Genomic DNA, 23,147 nt, shown 5'->3' with positions numbered 1-23,147 from the left:
TTTGTGGTGTGGTGACACTCCTGCAGCCCCATCAGCCTTTAAAAAGCGGTAATTCCCAGCAGAAATAAACATACGTGTCGCTCGCAGCATCCTCCCGTGCATTTTTCCAGCGCTATCACAGCCTGATAGGATGTGCTGGGTCATGTGACGGGAAGCGCAGCATTTTCAGCTGAAAGCGAGCTAGGATAGTCGGGAATCGCACATCCAGGTAAACAAATCAAAAAATACATGAAATATTAAAGGAAAATCCCCATCCCGGCCACCGTTTTCTGTGATTTCGTCGAGCCTGCTGTCACCGGGTGGCCGCTGCTGTCACACCAAACCTCAGAGAAGCGCTCTGTTGCCTTTTAAATGGCGAACGCTAGCTCGTTAGCTAAATGACCCCTCTCTCTCTCTATCTGTCTCTCTCTGTCTTGGCTGGAGCTCAGCGGCCAGCTAGCCAGCCTCAAGTCTAGTAGCTCAAAAATAACCGAGGTCGCTGCTCCAAAAACGCTCTCTCGGTGGGACCGCCTCTTAAATGGTCACCATTGCAAGGCCCTGCATGCGGTAAAAGCACGGTGGAGTGACGAGTGTTTCCCATTCATAGTGGAATATTTTTGAACCTGCCACCGGAGAGAGCGGTTTGGGGAGCAGAAGCGCCGCCGCTAGCGTGCTAGCTGGCTAATGCAGCATCCGAGCTAGTTGGCGAGTGGAGCCTGTTTGTGTATCACAGGGAGGTGCATGTCTGTTGTTTCAGGTTATCATGAAAATATAAACACAATATAACTGTCATTTTATAGTTTAGAGTTTTTGCATGTAGGGTTATGTAGTAGGATGTAGAGTCATGCTTTGTGTCTTGTTTTTACAGGAGGTAATCCCGGTATGGGGGACATGAAGACCCCAGATTTTGATGACCTTTTGGCAGCGTTTGACATTCCTGACATAGATGCCAAAGAGGCCATCCAGTCTGCCCCAGATGAGGCAGAGGGACCGCACGGAGCTGCAGGTGCACCTCTGGGGAAGCCAGAAAGCGTTGGGTCATCCATGAGAGCGCCAAGCCCCACGGATCCCCAGGCAGACACCTCAATCGTGAGTGTGATTGTGAAGAATAAAGTGCGTATCGAGACGGTGGATGGAGGAGAGGTAGATGCAGACCAGGACACTATTGATGTGATCACGGGGGTGGATGTGGGCCCTAGACTTGGCGCGTGCGCTCCTGGATTGGCTGAATCTGAAGCTCTCAACCACAATGGATTTGGGACTTCTGGCGTCTCCACGCCCCTTCCACTCAGCCAGGCTCAGCCTAATGGTGCACCATGGTCGGTAAATACACCCAAAGTGTCTTCAGAAGCAGCAGGAGCTAGTACGGCCAAGTCTCACAAGCAAGGTGGTAACATTTTCAACAGACTTAAACCACTTGTGGCACAGGGGTCTGGAGATCCTGTGGGTCGAGCCCGAAAGATGCAGCTGCTACAGCAGCAGCACCAGCAGCAGCAGCAGCAGGATACGGGCCAAGAGAGAGCAGACGGCGTGAAAGCTTCATTACCTTCATCTTCGTCTCTGTCAGCTGGGTCCCCTCCTCTGGGTGCTGGTGGGCCCGTGGGACTAGCCTCGCCTTTCTTTCCACCTTCCAAGCCCCTGCTTTCAACTCCACCTTCTGCACCCTCATCACACCCTCTACGCTCATCGCAGCCTTTTAACGGAGCTCCCAAGGGTGGTCCTGCTGAATTTCAACATCAGCAGCTCGAGGAGGAAGATTCTGACCCCGATTTGGGAAGCCCCCTGGTAATCCAGGAGAACCCGGACTCTCCGACTTGCACTCAGCTGAGCCGACGTTACAAGTCTGACTCAGTCTCGGCACAGCCCTCATCCTCTACTGCATCTCAGCCGAAACCTGGGGACACTCCTTCGGGGGCATCTTTGACTTCCTCAGCTCCCCCGTCAGGCTCAACGGAGAGTCCCCAGGTGGAGGACAGGCATCCAGAGCACGTGATCGAAGAGAGAGACTCACCAGAGAGTCCTGAACCTGAGATGCCAAAATCAACGGCTCAAGTCACAACTAAAAGGTGCTCCAGCCCTACAGTGGCTTCCACCCCACCTCCTTCTGAACTGCGGGAACCTAAAGAGGAGGAGGAAGAGATGGAGGTGGGAAACGGCATAGACAGGGTTGTTGATGGTAAAGCTGACAAGGGAGAAAACACGAAAACGGGTGAGGAAAATATGGAGGTGGACGATGGTAAAACTAAACCCGTGTCCACTGATGCAGGGGATGCAGGTGATGCAACACCTGCTGCTTCTGGAACACCATCCAGACCCCTCAAAGTCAGAATCAAAACTATTAAAACCTCCACAGGTGGAATCACCAGAACCGTGACACGGGTGGCGCCTAAAGGTGGTGCTGCAGGGAAAGGTGGGGACCCTAAAGCTCAAGCTGGGGAACGTAAGGTTTTAGGAAACAAGGCCCAAAAACCTGAGTCTTCCCCTGGTCACATGACAACACCTTCGCAGAAAGTAAGTGCTCTAAATGCTCTGCCTGTGTCTACACTCGCAGCCAGCAGCGTCATGCTGGCTGCCGCCACAAAGGTCCAAAACAAAATGGCTGCGTCTGACAAGGCCAAGGTTTCTGCCACCGCTGTAAGCATCACTAAATCGGCCGCCTTGCCTGTCACCCCCGCTGCAGCCTCCTCCCCGAAGTTCTCAGTGGCCGCGAGTGGGATCAGTGTACGTACGACCACTAACAAAACAGCAAATGGAGGAAGCGGCACCATCATAGGCAGCGGCCTCCAGCCGAACAAACCCGCCTCCATCGTCAACAGCACAGGGGCCGTCATCTCCCGGAGCCAGTCGAGCCTGGTGGAGGCTTTTAACAAAATTCTGAACAGCAAAAACCTTTTGCCGAGCTACAAGCCCGACCTCTCTGCTCCGCCGCCACCCGAGTGGGGCCTTCCCCTCCCTGCAACAGGTTACCGCTGCCTGGAGTGCGGAGACGCGTTTGCGCTGGAGCGCAGCCTGGCACGACACTACGACAGACGATCGCTCCGCATTGAAGTGACCTGCAACCATTGTGCAAAGAGGCTGGCCTTCTTCAATAAGTGCAGCCTGCTGCTGCATGCCAGAGAGCACAAGGAGCGAGGGCTGGTCATGCAGTGCTCGCACCTGGTCATGAGGCCTGTCACTGTGGAGCAGATGATTGGACAACAAGACATAACGCCAATTGGTGGTAAGCAGAAGTGCAGCCAACACTTACTTTAATCATCAGTTAATCATATTTTATTTGTCATTTAGTTGATATCATCTCAAAGAAAAGTGTTCCAATTAATGGGGACCAATCAGACTCATCTTCTAGATCTACGAGAGTCGCTTTTCATGATTTACATTTTGAAACAATCCTTACTTATCTCATGCTGAGCCTGCAGCCAATCAGTTAATCTTCTGTCTAGAAGGAGCTGTTTTAGTTCTCCTCCCCGTAAGCCTACTTTCTGCTCATGCTCTCCCTCATAAACAGGTTTGAAAAGCAGGCATGTCAAATCCACAGCTGGGTACCTGAAATGACCATATTAGGGATATCTTCTCTCTTTGACATGATACAGAGCAACGTGTTTAGAGCAGTCTGAACCTTTTGGCTGATAGAGATTACTCGCATATACACTGACCTCCATTATTTGAAGCCTTTTGCTGTGTGTAATCAGCACCACCACTGAAACAGGCAGAAATTAAGAAAACTCGTAGTAGGCCCGCTGGAAGTCCAGAGGTATTTGTCATTTGTTGATTTTTTTTTAAAAAAATGAATAAACAACAACTATTGAGAAAAAAAGAGCTGTTTGTTGCCTAACCTTGATTCACTCATCAAAATATTAATCTCTATGTCATACATTATTTAAAAAAAATTAAGAAGCAAATGTATATTGAACTAAAAACTATGTCATTCATGTGTGACTCATCCTTATTGACCGTTTTTCATTTGTCTCCTCTTGTTTTCCACCTTTTGGCTGACCAGGCCTGCTCTCCTCTTCGTCCTCCTCTCCTCCAGTCTCTTCTCCTTCCTCCACACCCGGAGGCCCCGCCATCTCTGCCAATTCCAGCCCAATGAAGGACACTTCATCTCCAGCAGCAGCAGCTCCGCCTCGATCCGTCCGCCGAGCACCTCAGGGCCCGCAAGCGCTGATGCCTCTGCCGTGCAAGAAGGCTGAAGGGCTGCAGTACAACAACTTCAAATGTCCGGAGTGCCAAACACAATTCTCTGGCAAAGCGGAGCTGGTCACCCACTTCCAGCAGATCAGAGCTGCGCCTAACTCAGTGAGTCTTGGGGATGAGTGAACAGTATGTTTCGTGCTGCTGGTTTGTGCAGTTATGAAGATCTGATGATGACTTTTTGTTTCATTTTCCTTTTTTCTCTCCATTTTCAGACATGTACGCAGTGCTCGCCTCCCATGATGCTCCCTAACTCATGTGCCGTGTCCGCCCACCAGAGGATCCATAAACACAGAGCGCCTCATGTCTGTCCCGAGTGCGGTGGAATCGCACGGCAGGCCAGCTTCCAGACCCACCTGGACGAGGCCTGTTTGCACTTTGCCAGACGCATTGGCTACAGGTGTGGACACGCTATCGAACATGGTTAACATATGACATGACCAATAGAGTAACTGGCAGTTCAAAAGGTATTTGAAAATCATGTCCACTTCTTCTGTGGGAGGCTTTCGCTGATGGGCAGCTTAAATGTAGCTAAGAATTATTAAAATAAAATAATATAAACTGTAAAATCAGTCCTGTAATCAGTCTGATTCAAAGCAGATGTTTGGAGCAGTGACAAGCGGAAAAAGCTTCTGAAGCAACAAAAGGAGTCTAAGAACGTCTTGCAATGAAGTGACAGCACTTTCCAACTTCTCACTCCTTATATTGAAACTTTGCGGATCTGCCAATCTCATCCTAGTGTTAAATTAATATATTTCTCACTGTGAGGATTTGCAAAAAGAAAAGATTCATACAGTTCTATAACTTATTTTTACTGTTTTTTACCTGGCTTTTTAAGCACAGGCTACAATATTATTTGGTATGATGCTTTTATAAGGTGCATTATAAATGCATGTTATAGATAGATAACATGATGACTATATATTGTGTATAATCCAACTATTTTGGATTTAAATGGGCTATTATTGTTGTGAAATGAACACAACAGCATGCTTTCATAAGCTGTTATAGGTGCAAAAAGACAGGAAAAAAAACAGGCCATTTCAAACGGTTGCCAGGTGTTGTAAAGGTGTCATAATATTGCACGTATAGTTAAGCTTTTGTTGATATAAATTGGATGGTATTGTTGTAAATTAAAATTATAACCAGGATTTTCTAAGGTGTTAGAGAAGCAAAACACTGCAAGTGGGGACTTTAGTGGTTGCTAGGCAACATAATATGTGATATAGATAAGAACCTTCAGGCCCAAATAGACACCTTTATGCCAGTTTTCTTTTTTTTTTCTGATTTAAGGGTATATTGCAGACAGACAGATTAATGAGACAAAAAAATAAAACATTTATATTTTATCTACCGTGTTTTATTGCACGCGTTTCATTACAGCTCAGCAATATTGTACTCTTTGCTGTCTTTGCTATCATATATGGTTTCGGTCGTTTCTTGTCTTGCTCTGCTCTGATTTTCACTCTGTGTGCACACAGAGTGGAGCAGATGATTAAAGGTGAAGCGCAGATATTTTGAATCAGGTTGATGCCAAGCTGTGACGTTACTATAGTGCAATAAAAGCTTTAGAAGGTAATGTGCAGTATGTAAGTTGCATACTGCTGCAAACAAAGGAAACTTATTTGATATATATATGTATATATATTTTTTAATTTTTATTTTATCCCCGTTATTGATTATTCTCATTATTCTTAACCAAGGTGCTCGAGCTGCCAGGTTGTGTTTGGAGGGTTAAACTCCATCAAGTCCCACATTCAGACTGCTCACTGCGAGGTCTTCCACAAGTGCCCGAGCTGCCCCATGGCCTTCAAGTCTTCCCCCAGCGCCCAGAGCCACATCAGCACCCAGCACCCAACGCTCACCGGAGGACAGGCCAAGTACGTGTGCGGCTTTTCAACGTTTACACAGAGAAATATTTTCAGACTATTTATGAAAATTCTCTAAGTAGATCCCTAACCTTTGAATTCTTCTTCTCCTTTTGCAGAATGATCTACAAATGTGTGATGTGTGATACAGTTTTTACCCAAAAACCTTTGCTGTACATGCATTTTGATACTCATTTAGCTAAGCAAAAAGTGCATGTGTTCAAGTGTCCTGACTGCACCAAGCTCTACGCCCAAAAAGGCTCCATGATGGAGCATATTAAGGTGGGTACATACAGAATGTCACAGCACATGATGTGTTAGTCCTTTGCCTTTATGTGTTGCCCATTCGTTGCTTTCTACAATGAATGCGGCGTCAAAAAAGGCAGACAGTAATTCTTGGATCGGCCTTAGCGAGGTACCCCTCCGGTGACCTTGTCCTAAGTTCTATACCAAGTACAAAACTTTAGCAATAGAGACATTAAAACTTGTTTATAGCCTAAATAATCGTATTTATTTAAAGAACAGATTCAAGATGACAATTTTCTCTGTTTGCCTTTCTGTTCTCTTCTCATACAATTTCCTGTCGTCCCGCTCAGACCGCTCACAGAGGCCCGTCCGCCAAACAGGAGTCTCAGTCCGATGGCGCTAACCCCACCTCAGCTCCAGCCAACACATCTGGTCCCTCTGGCCTCAAGTCAAAATCCTCTGGAAAGCCTGATAACTCTGACGGAGAGGACTGGGGTCGGGAGCAGGAGGAGGAGGAAGAAGAGGAGGAAGAGGACGATGACGATGATGCAGATGAGGACTACGAGGCTCCAGGGAGTCACTCCACTACCACAGGAGGCAGCAGTCATCCAAGCGCTCCGACCGAGTGGACCTGCCCTCAGTGTCAGAACACGTTCACGGACAACGAAGACTACCTGAGTCACGTGAAGATGGAGCACGGCAAGGTGTGACAGATAATGTTGATCACAGGAAGGAAAGGAACAGATGTTATTAACACAGAAGTGCACGAAATCTATTTTCTGTTAGCTTAGCATATTGTGGATAGTGAAGTAGGGAAAGAGCCACTCCTTTTGGTAGGAAGACCAAGATTCAGTATCTTTAAAAAAAAAAAAATCTCTCTCACTGTGTTTATGTGTGATGTTATCTCCAAAGTTTCCCTGTCGTATCTGTGGAGGCACATTCAGCACATCCTCCAGCCTGAGACGTCACGAGCGTGTCATTCATGAGGGCAACAAAAGAGTCTTCCATTGCCAGTGAGTAACTTACACTTTCAGTACAGACACTGTTTATGGGTAACATATAGACACAAGTAAATCTCAAATATAAACCTGCTGCAATTATAATTTGTATGATTAAATGTAATACACACTCACTGGCCACTTTATTAGGTACAGCCGTTCAAGTGCTTGTTAATGCTAATTAGCCAATGTCATGGTGGCAACTCAGTGCATTTAAAATGCAGACATAGTAAAGATGACCTGAGCATCTTCTACAATCAAGGTACGCAGAAGAGCATCTCTGAACACGCAGAATGTCAAAACTTGAGCAGATGATCTACAGCAGCAGAAGACCACACCTGTCAGCTAAGAACGGGCAACTGACGCTACAGTTCCCACCAAATCTCACCAAAATTAGACAGTAGAAGATTAGAAAAATTGTTGTCTGATTGTCGGAGGGGAGGGTCAGAATTTGGCATAAACGGCATAAAAGTATTGATCCTACATGCCTTTGGATTGGCTGCTGGTGGTGTGAGGGTGTGACACACTTGGACCTCTAGGGTTCCGACTGAGCATCATTTAAACATCACAGCCTACCTGAGTATTGTTGCTGACCATATCCATCCCTTTACGAACGCAGTGTATTCTGATGGCTGCTTCCAGCAGGATTCATGTGCCGTGTCACAAAACTCAAATCTCAAACTGGTTTCTTGAACATGACAATGAGTTCATTCTACTCAAATGTCAGTCAGTAGTTTTTATCCTGGAGGTCCAATAGAGTATCTTTGTATGATTCACAGTTTAAGAATATCTTTATTTTCAGTTCATCCACTGTCTGAAACAACCCAGTTAAGTCCACTGTCTTCTGATTGAAGCCAGTGCTTGTAAGGTGTGACCATAGATGGAAATCCATACTAAGCTGACATCAACTTGGCACAAGTTTAAAAATAAAAATTTGGCACCATTACACTGCTTGTGCAGCAGAGGGCACTGAATACTTGATACCTTTTTAAAATGTCTGCAGTGTAGTTTTTCCTTGTATCTGTCATCAGTCACTAATAGAGCTGCTTTATTATTACTCCTCAGATATTGTACAGAAGGCAAACGTACCTTTGGCAGTCGGTTCTTAATGGACAAACACATTCGACTCCATCACAGAAACACAGATGGACAGGTGAGTAAAGGTTCTCGGGGCATGCTCGGTTTGTGTATCGTCTCCACAGCTGCTTAGCCTCTGCTCTCCCTTGTTCTCAGGGTCCCCCTATGACCAGGAAGCGTGCAGCCACAGGGGGAGAAGGACCGGGCAGTTCCTCAGAGCAAGACGGTGAGGTCGGTCCGCCTGCGGCCAGAGCGGGAGACGAGGAAGAAACCAACACAGAGGACGGCGGCGGTCCCGCAAAGAGAACCAGGGCGTCCATGGCGTCAACATCAGTGGCACCGAGTGAGGCAGAGGAGGAAGATAACGTTTTCCGCTGCGTCCCCTGCGGGTTCACTACAGAAGACGGGGCCGAGTTTCAGCGCCACATCCCCCAGCATCGGGGCGACACCGCCTCCTTCCAGTGCTTGCAGTGCGGCGTCTGCTTTGCATCGGCCGGCTCTCTCGGCAGGCACCGTTTCATCACTCACCGAGTGCGGGACACCCAGAGCGACGCGGACCGCGGCACCCCCGCGCCCACGGCTCTCCAGACGGCTCTCCCGCCGCCGGTTCTCCTCAGGCGCAGGGCGAGGACGGAGACGGAAACCTGAGCTGCAAGGTGTGCGGCCGGCGATTCGACAAGGCCACGGACCTCAACACCCACTTCAGGACCCACGGCATGGCCTTCCTCACGGCACACAAGACGGACAAGCCCCAGTAGAAGAGGGGGGCGGGGTCGTCTGAAGCCGACGGATAATCTCCCGAGGGGTCACGGCCGAGGAGGGCAATGCTGTAGAATATGAATGTTGATGAAACACAGCTGCTCCTGTGCAGTCGTTGTCTTCTTCTTCTTTTTTTTTTTCCTTTCCTTTCTGTTTTTTAAGCTACCACAAACAGTTTCCCTCTGTGGCACCTCTTCTGTGCGATTGTATCTGCATGTTTGATCACTTAAAATGAACTCGTCACCTGTGATGGACTCTTGTGTGGACCATTCCCCCCCAGAGTAAAGCATTTATACTGTATATCAGCCATACTGTGTCCAACTCCACCTCGTCCTTCCATTTCGAGCACTCACTTTTCACCGACTGTAGCCACCTGCCTGTTTGTTACTGTAGCACATACGTAGATACATAACACCTCCCACTGTACTCCTCACAGCTGTACTGCAGATATTTTGTACTTCACATCGTTTATCATGTCCTTGTTTTTTTTGTTTGTTTGTTTTGTTATTCTGGCAATTAGATCAGTTTTACCAGCCTGTGGGAGCTGGAAAAACTCATCGTGCCGAGACATCCTGAAGCATGAAGGGGATCGTTTGTGGGCACGGGGAATTTGACACTGAGTTTTATGTTGCTATAATATTTATTTATATGAAACACATTACTGCTGTTGGTGTATGTGAGTGGATTGCATCAAATGTTACAAGACATGGTGCGATTTACCTGCAACAGAGACATGAGATGAGAATCTCTGGAGGCATTTCATTAGGAGACGAGGTTACTGGAGGTGGTAACCCGTGTAGTGTGACTAATGTGTGATGTTGTTACTCGTTAAGCTAGAAGAAGAGAGGTAAGGCTTCCTGTCAGTAGTATACGTGTACGAGTTTTGCCATGTAAATACATATAATTACACTAAAAGAAATGGTTCTGGTTTTAGTAACTTGCTATGATAATGTGAATACGTATAGTATTTGTACTTGTACTGTTCCCTTTTTTTCAAAACAATTTGAAGTCCAAAAGAAAACAAGAATCCCCTCTCACAGTTAGCTATACATTGTAATTACAAAGCAGAGGGAGAACGTGGGGGTCGTGTTGTCTTAATGTGTTTGAAAACAAATGTTTATCTCTTTTTTTTTTTTCTTTCTTTTTTTTTTTTTAAATCGACAGTGCTTGCTGTACTCACATTTCTTTTATATGTTTAAAAAACGGCCTTCACGGTCACTTTATTGGAGGCCTATGAGTGGATTTTTTTTGTTTTATGTTTGTATCTTTTTATATGTCATATCATATTTATATAGCTCAGTAGTGGAAACTTTCATGTCATTTTCTTTTCCATGGTCGTGGTCTGCTTGCTGAAATGCCATACACTTTTGTGCTGTTTCAAAATAAATGTGTAAAAGAGACGACCTGCTCGTGTCGGGGATTCATCTGCAGAGGTCAGCATCGGGCTCAGTGCGGTGTTTTTCTGTTTGCACACTTGGTTGGTTTGAATCCTCTAAAAATTCTTTAAAAAAAAATCTTATTGTTCAGCTGGTCAGATGAATGACATTTGGTGACTGATTATGTAGTTTAGAAGCAGACCAGGTAATTTTCATGAGAAACAATCAGGGTGGGCTGCATTTGCCAATCAGCCAAGTGTTTTTATATAATAATTAATCTTGTTCCTTGCAGTTACAGTCAATCATAAAAAAAGCAAGTTTTCACAAGACTGCAAACCTGTGAAAAACTGGGTACACCTTTACTACTTCCATAGGAAGGCGGTGTGAGAGGTGCGAGCACCTCTCTAACACAATGCCGATTTCTTCCCAGGAGGGAGTGTCTCGGCAAATTCACAGTAAGGTCAGACTGTGCAAAGCTCAGAGAAACTGCAAAAAACCCCGTAAGCTACATCTCAGACTGTAAAGGCCTCAGTTAGCATATTAAGGTTCAAGAAGCTGCATCTGAACAAACCACAGGACTTGTTCCTGTGGGCAAAAACACTTTATGTCAACTATCAAGCATGGTGGTGGAGGGGTGACGATTTGGGCATCTTGCGGTCATTGAGCTGACCATGAACTCCTCTGATACCAAAGTACAGTCATGTGTGAGTCCAACAGCTAAAGCTTTGCCATGCCCAAAAGTCCAGAGCTCAGCCTGAATGAAATACTGTGGTGAGAGCTTTGAAGCTTTTTCATGCGTCTGTACATGTGCTGCAGGGAGTGCTCAGAATACTGGAAACACTGGAGAGTTTGTCCAGCATAGATTTCCTATACATGTTCTATTAAAAAGAAGGTTGCATATAGGACTACATATAGACTTATACAAGTATATTCCATTGGTCAATATTAGCAAATCATTAAGGGACTAAGTGACTGGACATAATGTGAGCATGCTCATATTGTGATGTTTACTCGGTATGATAGTAACAGTGTATGCAAACATTTGCCAGTTGGCACTAAATACAAAGGCACACATGAGGCTAATGGGGATATCATTTTTTTGCAGGAGGTTGGCTTTCACTCATTTGACTTGACAGTAACGCTAAATGAAAAGTGAACCAATAACCTGAATATCTGGCGAAATGTAAATGTTTGTAAAAACGTCTGTAACAACTCTAACAGTAGATATTAAGATATTTACTGAATAACTCAAAGGCCATTTGAACTAAAGCAACTGTCTTATGGCAGTACGTCTAATTTGTGGAAGAAACTATAACCAGGAAATTAATGTTTACTTGTAGGTGCTGGTGCAATTATGCCTCAAAATAAGTTTGAGGCAATCAGAAGCTGCTTGTTTGGATCAATCATTTATCCCTACATAGATAATTTCAGTTACTATCACACCTTAAAAAGCATTTACCACACACAGACAGTGTTGTCTCTCTTTTACACGATTTAATCATTAAGTTGGCTTTTCACGGTCTGCTTCCACCCCCTCCAGCTCAACCCCCATCTTGTCATTTGTATTCTCCGGACACGAGGCCTGGGATTCGGACTGCTCTGAAGGATGGTGGACTTCAACCATCAGCTCGTAGATCAGTGTTCCCAGAAGCGCTCCAACACAAGGAGCCACTATGGGCACCCACCACCAGCCACTTCCGGCCCTGCAAAAATAGACAGCATGTTTGCTTTAAGATAGTCAACAATGTGAGGAAATAAGATGGGAATTAGCAGAGCATCCGGAGTGAAACCACTAACTTGAAAACATCCGCCCCCCAACCGGCAATGTAGGTGAACAACCGAGGTCCAAAATCTCTTGCCGGGTTGAGTGCATATCCGCTGTTTGAGCCCATTGAGATGCCAATGACCAGCACTACTGCTCCCACTAAGACAGGCTGAAGATAATGAGGGATGGAGCTGTTCCTCTGGTCTCCGAGAGCCAGGACGCACAGCAGCAGAGCGGCCGTGCCAATCACCTGGATGACATGGAAGTGGTTAGAGATATGCAGGAAGGAACAGTATGATTTTATCCGATGGAAAAAGAGCGTTTCCTGGCTGGGTCAAGGCAAGTTACTCCATTTATCAATGTGGATCCAAGTTTCAGGAAACAGCCTGGTGTATTTTTGGTGATATAACTGTACAGGTTCACATGACTATTGAGCAATTATACCATCTTTATCTGTCAGCCTGATAACGATGAATGATCCTTAATTAATAAGAAAAACAAGGGCGTCACGGCATCTGACCTGGTCCACGATACCTCCCCACACACTCAGGTAGTCAGCGGGGTAAGTGCAGAATATGCCTGCTGTGGCTTTGGGACCCGTCACTGTCAGATCGCCTCCGCTGTACGCCTGGATGGCGTCTGCAAACATCTCATCGCGCACGCATCATCAAACAGACACAAAACACAGTTTATTGTTCAGAGCCGTGACGTTTCCAGAACACAAATGGTGTTCCGACATGAGATGACATGAGAGCAAGAGCTTATCAAACGACATGATTTATTTGATTTGAAAAGCCTCAATTTATGAATATCAACTCCCTTGTTGTACCTGGGCTCACTGTTAAACACTCACCATAGTACTGCAGAGCAACTGTAGCCGCAGCCAGAAAGGCTCCCAACACTTGGAAGAAGATGTAGAAAGGCAGTTTCATCCATGAGTGGCGGCCCAAAACACACAAGCTCAGAGACACAGCCGGGTTTAAATGAGCACCTTAAAAAGAAATCACAGTTATGACATGCAAATCAATTTATAAGTATTATGTAAGGTGTTTTTTTCTGCATTTTTGGTTAGTATAATATTAACGGCGGTTCCAAACAACACATAGAAGAGTTCATTTCCAGGTATTATGATCTAAACTGGGATTCACACAAAACTGTTGATCGGGGTAAGACTTGTCACCAGATGTGGGGTCAAGTGTGGCCAGCACAACAATCAACAAGCTTGTTCTTGTTAGAGATCTGCGTACATATTAATTTAATCACATCTTTTTCTAGCAGTTTCTCAGTGGCTGATGTTCCTTTACAGACATGTTAACAGTCTTACAGGGAGTGCAGAATTATTAGGCAAATGAGTATTTTGTCCACATCATCCTCTTCATGCATGTTGTCTTACTCCAAGCTGTATAGGCTCGAAAGCCTACTACCAATTAAGCATATTAGGTGATGTGCATCTCTGTAATGAGAAGGGGTGTGGTCTAATGACATCAACACCCTATATCAGGTGTGCATAATTATTAGGCAACTTCCTTTCCTCTGGCAAAATGGGTCAAAAGAAGGACTTGACAGGCTCAGAAAAGTCAAAAATAGTGAGATATCTTGCAGAGGGATGCAGCAGTCTTAAAATTGCAAAGCTTCTGAAGCGTGATCATCGAACAATCAAGCGTTTCATTCAAAATAGTCAACAGGGTCGCAAGAAGCGTGTGGAAAAACCAAGGCGCAAAATAACTGCCCATGAACTGAGAAAAGTCAAGCGTGCAGCTGCCAAGATGCCACTTGCCACCAGTTTGGCCATATTTCAGAGCTGCAACATCACTGGAGTGCCCAAAAGCACAAGGTGTGCAATACTCAGAGACACGGCCAAGGTAAGAAAGGCTGAAAGACGACCACCACTGAACAAGACACACAAGCTGAAACGTCAAGACTGGGCCAAGAAATATCTCAAGACGGATTTTTCTAAGGTTTTATGGGCTGATGAAATGAGAGTGAGTCTTGATGGGCCAGATGGATGGGCCCGTGGCTGGATTGGTAAAGGGCAGAGAGCTCCAGTCCGACTCAGACGCCAGCAAGGTGGAGGTGGAGTACTGGTTTGGGCTGGTATCATCAAAGATGAGCTTGTGGGGCCTTTTCGGGTTGAGGATGGAGTCAAGCTCAACTCCCAGTCCTACTGCCAGTTTCTGGAAGACACCTTCTTCAAGCAGTGGTACAGGAAGAAGTCTGCATCCTTCAAGAAAAACATGATTTTCATGCAGGACAATGCTCCATCACACGCGTCCAAGTACTCCACAGCGTGGCTGGCAAGAAAGGGTATAAAAGAAGAAAAACTAATGACATGGCCTCCTTGTTCACCTGATCTGAACCCCATTGAGAACCTGTGGTCCATCATCAAATGTGAGATTTACAAGGAGGGAAAACAGTACACCTCTCTGAACAGTGTCTGGGAGGCTGTGGTTGCTGCTGCACGCAATGTTGATGGTGAACAGATCAAAACACTGACAGAATCCATGGATGGCAGGCTTTTGAGTGTCCTTGCAAAGAAAGGTGGCTATATTGGTCGCTGATTTGTTTTTGTTTTGTTTTTGAATGTCAGAAATGTATATTTGTGAATGTGGAGATGTTATATTGGTTTCACTGGTAAAAATAAATAATTGAAATGGGTATATATTTGTTTTTTGTTAAGTTGCCTAATAATTATGCACAGTAATAGTCACCTGCACACACAGATATCCCCCTAAAATAGCTAAAACTAAAAACAAACTAAAAACTACTTCCAAAAACATTCAGCTTTGATATTAATGAGTTTTTTGGGTTCATTGAGAACATGGTTGTTGTTCAATAATACAATTATTCCTCAAAAATACAACTTGCCTAATAATTCTGCACTCCCTGTATGAGGTTTATCAGCTATTAAAAAGGAATGTTCTAGTTTCTCATAATTAAATAAGAGTTATCTTAAAATTATAAATTTATATTAAACCCCCTCCCTGCCTGTCCTAAGCCTGGTTTTACAGGCGGTTTCTTCCTGTTAAACAGGAGTTTCTTCTCCTCACCATCACCAAGTGCTTCCTCGGGGGCTGTCTAATCGTTGGAAATTCTCTCTCATATTGCAGGGTCTTTATCTTACACCATTAAAGTGGTGTGACTGTTGTAAACTGGTGGTTTACTGTATAAAAACATACCTCTAATTTTAGATTAAGAACAGATTGTCTGGCTCCGTCATTGTTCGTCACAGTGAAAAATAGAGTTAATCAACTCACACTAACAGTTTACATACACAGTCATTGTGATTCTTGGCTTTTAATGATTTCTTTGAACTGTTCTTTCTCCAGAGTGGAACGACTGCGCAGCTTAGTCCTCTCGGCAGAACTGGTAGTTTGTTTAGATAGTTTGGGTTCCTGTCACAAAACCGGATTTTAAGCATAATCCACAAATTTTCAACAGGATTTAGGTCAGAGCTTTGGGAACGCCATTCCAGAAGTGTAACGTTAACCTGCTTTAACTGTTCCTAAATCAGTTTTGATGTGTGTTTGGGATCATTGTCGTGTTGGAACACCCAACTTTGTCCAAGTTTCAAACATCTAGCTGATGATTTAGCAGCTCGATGTTAGCAGCACAACAGCCTCAGACTGATGCTACCACCACCATGCTTGACAGTTGGCACAATGTTCTTACGTTTGAAAGGCTCGCTTTTACTCATTTAAATATACTCTTTGTCATTGTGGCCGTATAGCTCAATCTTGTCTTGTGTGACCATCAAACTTTTTTCCAGATGATATTTAGTTTTGGTTTTGGAGCAGGGCCTTATTTCTTTGTCAGCATTCTCTCTGTCCATGGTGACTTGAAACTCACTTCTTAATCATTTCTGCTTGTTTAGAAATGTCTCAAGAGATGTTCCCATTGTAAATCTACAATTTTCCTTCTTAGATTTTCACTGAATTCCTTGGACTTTCCCATTGTTCAGAGCATTGGTCAGTCCACTGAGTGCTGTCAATTAAATCTCCTTCATGCTGGTAATGAAAAACTACCAGCTGTAGTGATTCATGATCACTAGCAAGAAGTTAATAGGCTCTGGCCTTGTCAAGTTAAAAAGGCCTCAGCACTGCTTATTAAAAGATTTAAGTCAGTGTGTGCATATATTTGAGCCTGTGTGGATTAAAGAAAATAGGTAAAGATGTATGTATCATTCCACCCTGGAAAAAGAACAGTGCAAAGAAATAATTAAGTTACCCAAATTACCATGACATTAATGGCAAAGATTAGCGTATGTAAACTTCTAATCACAGTTCTGCATACCCAGTAACTTCGTTCAGTCCCTTACCCGATACTCCACGAGACACAAAGACCCCAAATGTTACTCCCAGAGCAAAACCCAGATTAATTGAGAGGTACTGGCCCTTTTTGTCTTCAGTTGTGACCACTTGGGCAACAGAGCCACATCCAAACAGCTGCAATTACATGAAATGAAGATAAGTATTAGCAGTCGAATATATACATGAGTGTACCCAATCAAAACAGTGGATAATGATCTAAACTCTCAAAGCCTTTCTGGCACATCCAACTTCAGACCTTCCCCCAAATTAATGCCCCACAGTCAATAATTTTCTAATGAATCCACAATAGCAGCATTTTATCTTGTTTAGATTCATTCAACATACATCCAGTTTGAATGTTTTCACCATGCAGCACAGTAAAGACGTGATGTTCTGACACACTTGGTGCAATCTCCTTTTTTATTATTTAACTAAAGAGCTGCTTTATGATTTGTGCTGTAAATGTTCATTGCCCCAGATAGTCATTAGAGATAAAACAACAGCACTGCAGTCAAAGGAATATCACCTTTGGAAATCACTAACAAGAGAGTCCAAATTTACGCCCTCCCTCCCCTGCAGTCCCTGTCACCCTCTGTCCGTTTTAATCAGGCCAAAGTCCTTAGTTATACACCGTGCAGAGTTATGAGGTGCTCTAAACAAACCAGCAGGGCATTTTACAGGAAACTCACTGACTGACACACTTGATGTTGAGTTTACTGGCTGAACTGAGGGAACTTTATTTGTTTTTTTAGTTATTAAGAAAGTTCCTACACAGCTAACTATATCTTAAATGTATGAAAACAAAAGAAAAGGATACTTGCAATCAGGACGTAGACGCCGAGACATTCAGCCATGCACTCCCTGATCAGCTGGTTTCTGATCTGACATTTCTTCAGCAGCCTCTCCATCCCTGAGCTTTCCTCTGCGCACTCTGGGCACAGGTGAGTTTTCAGAGCCGGGCAGGTTTCATCGGGTGGATCTGACCCGCAGCACTGCACCGTCTGCCTGGCTGAGCAGAGTTTGCTCTTTCATGCTGGAGGTGGAGGCTACGTCACACGCTTTATGGAATTGCTGACGTGATTATGAGTGTGTGTGGACTCAGGACATCTTAATCACAGCATGCGTGATGAAAAACAGTCTGTGCACCAAAAGCTCGATAGTGGCTCAGTGGAGGGTTGGAACTGGATCTGATTGTTCCCGTTTGATCGGAAAAGAAATTCAAGATCTTAACTCTGTTATGTTACATGCACTGCTGTTTTTTTTCAACATGGATCATTAGTATTCCCACAGGATGAAAAACATTAAGAAACAGAGATCAGCTGATGTCAGTTTAAAAAAAATGGAGCAGAATCCGTCTGGACGTCTTAATTTCGCTGGTCTTGGTGTAAAATAACAGCGGCACATTTACTGTCCATTAAAGTCAGTCCAGGCGCCTGCTGTCACATTACAAAACATAAAAACAATTAAACACGTCAAAAGATGATCAGATTGAAATGCACTTCTATATAAACAGACTGGGTTGTGTTCTCACCACAGCAAAAGGACATTTGTGAAAGGGGCTCTGGTTTTTGTAGTGGTTTCTAGATACGGTTCACAGATCACAGGGGATTTGTGGAGAAAGGGCAGCAAAAGGACCTCACATCATTGATAACATGATACAAAATGAAGCTCTGCATGGTTAAGCCAACATTAAAGCTTCATTTTAACCCATTAAAACTACCTCATAAAAATGGTCGTCACGCAATATATATTCTCTATTTATCCAGGAAAAAGTCTCATTGAGGTTAAAATCTCTTTTTCCAACAAATATAACACATAAGATAAAAAGAGGACAACTGATATTTAAGTGAATGCAAACATCCATGCAGTATCAGATCACATAAATTCTGTATCTGCATCACAATAGTTTGATTATGATATATATGAAGCCAACTTCCACAGGAAAGATCCCGTTATCCTCGCTCCTCTTAATAACTGAGCACAGCAGCAAGACCTCGCACATCAAAGAGTATCCAGCACCTTTTAATGTTGATTAAACTTAAATTAATATCCTGTAAACATAGAAACTGAAAACCTGACACATTCATTTGCAGAGCAGAAGGAAAAGTTTTATGTGGAATCAGCTGATTAGGATGGACCAATGAGGAAAGGTTTCATAAACCCTCGTAAACACAGTTAAACAGAGGACGACTTGATAAGGTTTAATGGTGTAACTACAATGTAAAAAGATTATAGCACTTATAATACTGTCAGAGACATGATGACACACAAAGATGGAAAGTGTAACGTGATTTCAGTGACTTCCATCCAACACTGAAAATTTGACCCAATAAGCACCTCGGCCTTTCTCCACACTGAACAGCTGCTTTAGTGCACTTCTCTGTGTACCTCACACCGACACACACAATATACAGTATCCATCAGATATACAGCATCTCCACTCAGGTCATTTCACTCAGTGCCACCTTTAATAAACAAAAATAGTACATACAAAGCCACAATTATTCTGATCTCTTGGTAATGCGTTCACATTTATTACACAATCTTTTTAAATTTAGATCGTTTTGACTGGAAACAGCAAAGTTTACTAAATTAAAGTGGCAAAGGATTCGCTGTTTAGGTATCTCAGTTCAAATGAAAAACAAGCATCGACAGCTGACAGTGAAGTATTTGCACTGAAGACTTTTAATTCATATCAAAACCCTTTTAGACTCAAAAATGAACATTTGTTTGTTCATGTCTCTTCCAAGGTTATTGTAACTAAAAACTATGCTGAGCTAAAAACTAACTAAATGTTTGGGTTCCTATTATTCCGCTCGAGGTATTTTCTATGCAGCACAAAATACTGACTTTTACACCGCTCTTCACGAAATGTCACAATCAATCCCCAAGTTATTTCTTAAAGTAGAAAAAACCCAGTTTATCAGTTTTTAACTTCTATTCTTTCACTGATTTTCTTAATTCTTTGCCCACTGTCACTGTGATTTAACCCTCATATACAATAAATTTTCTTTTCATTTATTTCATTTGCTTACATATGTATCATTTTTCAATATACAGTTAGTTGCTTTATGTGTTGTTTTATTCTGTGTGATTAGAAAAAAGAGAAACTATTGTCATTTGTTTTGCCGGTCCATTTTTTCCTCTTGATTAAAATTTTAAAATGTAAAAACAAAAAAAAACAAAAGCATCTGTATTTGTATTTTATTCCTTTTAGCCTAAAACATTACCTTTAGTTTATATCCCTCTCTGGCTTTGAACACAGAAGCCCAACTAACTGCTTTTCAAACCTCTGAGATTTTCACCAGAGAGATGAACCAAAAATGACTTTTTCCACTGGCTGCACTGAGGTACAGTATCAGAAAAAAAAAATGCTACTCTGCTATAGTCAAGGTTAGACATATGGAGCCAGAGATTATTATAATAGGATCCCTTTAAAGCAGGAGTTAGTAACTGACAAACATTGAAATGTCAAAAAAGTTTAAATTTAGCACCATCTGCTACAGAAATGTCTGTTTTTGTAACAGACCCACAGTAAAAAAAATGACATTCAACTTTTTCTTTGAATTAAGAAAAACTTTGTTGTATAATTACGGGACAGTCCAGGCGATGAGCTACCAGATGTTTCGGTAATTTTGCACATTTACTAATTATAATTTAAGCACAACTGGTTGGATTTACAGACTTCTTTCATTTAAAATAACAGCATTTCTTTATCGTGTGGACAAACTGACACAAACGGTTAAATGTGTAAGCTCCTTTAAATTAAGAGAAAGGGCAGCGTCACTCGTCCGTCTCACTCGAGGTTTAAATGAGCTGTATAGAATGACTGTGACCCTGTAACTTTGTAGCCCTGTAGAGCCTGAACCATGAAATAGCTGCTAGAAAATGAAGCATTTATGGATCCTTGTGTCAAATTAAAAGTAATATGAATTTTAAATTGTATCATACGTCCAGCATTTTTTTTAAAGTTTTGCTTAAAAGTATATTGTGCAGTTGATTTCGTTTTCTTGATAATGTAGAAGCTGAAGACTAAAGATACCGTTACTAACAAAAATATGAGCCAAACAACTTTGTACATATATTAAGAGTCTTTATTTAATTCTTCACTCACTCACATCCACACAGGCTTGTCTACAGGACAATACAAAAATAAAATATGGAAACGTGAATTGTTCAGCGTCTCATGTGTCTCAGTGTGTCATCATCAATAGCTTTCAGGATCTGCAGCTTCGATCCTGCATGATCAGTTTGGACTTCCAGTTTCATCTTAAATGAGCCAGCGAGACTTTATCCAACATATTCATTTTGGCAAAGGAAGTCCATGAAACTGTTTGTCCATACATTGGTATGTAATATAAATATGCTAGCTCACATCTCTACTAACTCCTTCACATTTTATTTAAAGCCTCCAAAGAACCTGGAGAATAATGAGTCATCATCCCGCAAGTCTGAGAAGTGGTGGGGATCACCTGGAAGAAAACCAAAAATAAATACTTTTTTTTTTGTGTGTGTGTGAATAAACAATTCAAAGAACACACACCCGAGACAAGCTGACCTGGCAGCACAGGTCCATTCGCATGATCTGGTCCCTCAGAAATCCCAGAACCTCTCGAGCGAGTCACCGTGGTCTCCTCGTTGCCTTGGCCGTCTCTTACCGTACGCCTCTCCTCTACACTCTGACACACGCAAACGAAATGCTCATCAAAACTGAGACAAAACTATTAAAAGAATCACTATGAATGTATTAATACAGAATTAAGAAACACTCACCCCATCAGGCTTCACCACCTTAGTGACAGTGACAGACTGAAAGAAAGACCGTGTTCTGGGCTGGTTTGGTGCCTGACCAGCAGGTGGTGTCAAAATCTGATCCAAGCCACCAGAGGACACAGCCGAGTCCAGATCTTGGGAGGATCAGAATGGGAATAGAAAATAAATTTGACACAATCTAAAAGAGCTTCCACTAAATTATCAAATAAAATGTAAATATCACCACCCACCTCTGTCACCTTTGTGCTCCTCCTCTGGAGTTTTGTGTCTCCAAATATCATTAAACTTTTAAACACACAATACAAAAATCTCAGTGAATATACAATAGCTTGTGTCGCAACAGAAACAAAGAGGGAGGAGTGAATATCTCCTTTACCCTGGAAAAAGGGGTCCGGCCATGAAATTCAGGTGACTCGTAAGAAGGTCGGTGATCACCTCGGGGCTCTCTGGATCGTTGTTGTGTGTCACTGTCAGGATATTTGAGCATAAAGTCTCTCAGAGGGTTTCCACTGGAGCTTGCTTGCCCTCTCTCTGCTCTGTCCTGAGACGGTGGTGGTGGCATGATGTGGGGAACATCTAAAACACAAAGAGGGCAAAAGAGCAAACAGGTTAAACACAGAGCAGAGGAACATGTCGAGTTGTGGTTAGAATTTGAGTCTTCATGGGCATGGATGTCATGATTAATTTTGCGCTTTTAATTATTTCTTTTTCCAGGGTGAAAGAATTGTACACCATACATCTTTACTGACACTTTTTTACTTGTTTTTTTGGGGTTTTTTTACATTTCATTAAAAACAAGCGACATGAAAACATGTGGGTCTGTTTTCATACCAAAGTGTCCAGCCTCTGGATGTCCCTCCCAACGACCCAGCTGGGAGAATATCTCCTCCATCTCCCTGAGGACGTGGCCAAACATCGGGGGGTCCTGAATCCGCATCCCGTCCGGGCCAAAACTGAAGCCAAACCTCCAGGCGCTGTCAAAGGGGTCCTGCTGCTCCCCACTGAACCCATCATAGTGGAATCCATCTTCATCATCTTCATCGTCATCATCGTCATGAGTCATGGCATCGAAGAAAGGGTCCCTGACAGACGAAGTAACACAAATGTACAAGCTTTGAAATCTCCCTTTGGTTTAGAAACTGCGTTATAACATGCCGCCAGCAAACAGACCTCAAAGTACTCAATCGTATTAACTCCGTGAGCATAAATAACACCTAAATAAATCTAGCTGAAGGACCCCTGTGGTTTTCCTGGCAGAAAATACTAATCTTGTCCCTGACATAGCTGCACGCAACAGAAAGTGTACTAAGTTCAGCTAGCTTAGCCGAGTGTACAGCTGCGTACTTCGACGCCATAAACTCACCTCCGGCCACGATAATGGCCTCCGGGTACCCCGAAGAACCCGCGGAATAAATCAAAAACACTCATTTAACTGCAGCTTTGGTGGACACTTAAACCATAACTTAAAATGTGCAAGCAGCGGACATCCACTGGAGAAACTCGCCAAGATGTACTACAGCTGTCAACAGTGTCGTAAAGCGTTCTAGACGATTCATCATGACGCAATCTGTCGTAATGTTATTTTACCGTAAATAATAGATAAAATGGGCACTCGAAATAAAAGCGCACTGTTGAGATTCAGGTAACAGACGGCGGGTCTATGCCCGGGGCTGGCAAGATGGCTGTGTCTACATCGGCTCACTTCTCACCTTGCTTGTCATGTGCTTCATGGTGTTGTGATGTCAAGATGTATGTGCTCTCTGTGCAGAGGAGTTTTTTTTGTTTTCTGTTCTCATGCTGACCTCCCA

General features: G+C 43.4%; 3 protein-coding genes and 1 non-coding gene across 6 annotated transcripts; 2 read left to right on the top strand and 2 right to left on the bottom strand.

Moving 5' to 3' along the window:
* Positions 1 to 91: 91 nt before the first annotated feature.
* znf687b (zinc finger protein 687b) lies at positions 92 to 10,518 on the top strand. Its single transcript, XM_013275901.3, is given in 11 exon segments — positions 92 to 208; positions 848 to 3,199; positions 3,977 to 4,275; positions 4,386 to 4,570; positions 5,874 to 6,050; positions 6,158 to 6,320; positions 6,635 to 6,988; positions 7,197 to 7,297; positions 8,348 to 8,435; positions 8,516 to 8,929; positions 8,932 to 10,518. Coding segments are annotated over 10 exon segments (4,305 nt in total). The 5' UTR covers positions 92 to 208; positions 848 to 861; the 3' UTR covers positions 9,118 to 10,518.
* LOC112843655 (small nucleolar RNA SNORA13) lies at positions 6,365 to 6,499 on the top strand. The gene has a single exon (XR_003216123.1). It is a non-coding gene; the product is annotated as a small nucleolar RNA SNORA13 (small nucleolar RNA).
* Positions 10,519 to 11,968: 1,450 nt separating the features above from the next.
* Positions 11,969 to 17,612, bottom strand: aqp10b (aquaporin 10b). The gene is made up of 6 exons (XM_003452451.5): positions 17,388 to 17,612; positions 16,575 to 16,701; positions 13,113 to 13,250; positions 12,780 to 12,898; positions 12,292 to 12,509; positions 11,969 to 12,197 (listed from the first exon to the last, which is right to left on the bottom strand). The coding sequence occupies exons 1-6, from the start codon at positions 17,472 to 17,474 to the stop codon at positions 11,996 to 11,998; spliced, it is 891 nt and encodes a 296-aa protein (XP_003452499.1). The 5' UTR covers positions 17,475 to 17,612; the 3' UTR covers positions 11,969 to 11,995.
* A 3,030-nt stretch (positions 17,613 to 20,642) lies between these two features.
* Positions 20,643 to 22,913, bottom strand: hax1 (HCLS1 associated protein X-1). Of its 3 annotated transcripts, none has more exons than XM_025902275.1 (7): positions 22,703 to 22,913; positions 22,171 to 22,421; positions 21,697 to 21,915; positions 21,570 to 21,599; positions 21,340 to 21,473; positions 21,110 to 21,245; positions 20,643 to 21,038 (listed from the first exon to the last, which is right to left on the bottom strand). In XM_025902275.1, exons 1-7 carry the CDS (start codon positions 22,765 to 22,767, stop codon positions 20,965 to 20,967), a joined length of 909 nt encoding a protein of 302 aa, XP_025758060.1. In that variant the 5' UTR covers positions 22,768 to 22,913; the 3' UTR covers positions 20,643 to 20,964. The 3 variants fall into 3 exon arrangements, with proteins under 3 accessions (XP_025758060.1, XP_005457304.1, XP_019206453.1); XM_005457247.4 differs by having other exon boundaries at positions 21,570 to 21,624; positions 21,716 to 21,915; XM_019350908.2 differs by having other exon boundaries at positions 21,125 to 21,245; positions 21,570 to 21,624; positions 21,716 to 21,915.
* Between the last annotated feature and the right edge of the window lie 234 nt (positions 22,914 to 23,147).

Source organism: Oreochromis niloticus, linkage group LG22, assembly GCF_001858045.2.
Source record: "Oreochromis niloticus isolate F11D_XX linkage group LG22, O_niloticus_UMD_NMBU, whole genome shotgun sequence".
Taxonomy (NCBI): Eukaryota; Metazoa; Chordata; class Actinopteri; order Cichliformes; family Cichlidae; genus Oreochromis; species Oreochromis niloticus.
This window is presented reverse-complemented; position numbering and strand designations above follow the sequence as displayed.

Bases quoted from the DNA above. Each gene is read 5' to 3' on its own strand.
- aqp10b (XM_003452451.5), bottom strand. From the start codon at position 17,474: ATGGAGAGGCTGCTGAAGAAATGTCAGATCAGAAACCAGCTGATCAGG. The intron at 13,251-16,574 runs GTAAGGGACTGA...TTTCTTTTTAAG, and splicing joins TGTGTCTCGTGGAGTATCGG to GTGCTCATTTAAACCCGGCT. The intron at 12,510-12,779 runs GTCAGATGCCGT...CATGTCATCCAG, and splicing joins GGGGAGGTATCGTGGACCAG to GTGATTGGCACGGCCGCTCT.
- hax1 (XM_005457247.4), bottom strand. From the start codon at position 22,767: ATGAGTGTTTTTGATTTATTCCGCGGGTTCTTCGGGGTACCCGGAGGC. The intron at 21,474-21,569 runs GTGGGTGGTGAT...GATCCTCCCAAG, and splicing joins GGAGCACAAAGGTGACAGAG to ATCTGGACTCGGCTGTGTCC. The intron at 21,039-21,109 runs GTGTGTGTTCTT...GTTTTCTTCCAG, and splicing joins GCCAGGTCAGCTTGTCTCGG to GTGATCCCCACCACTTCTCA.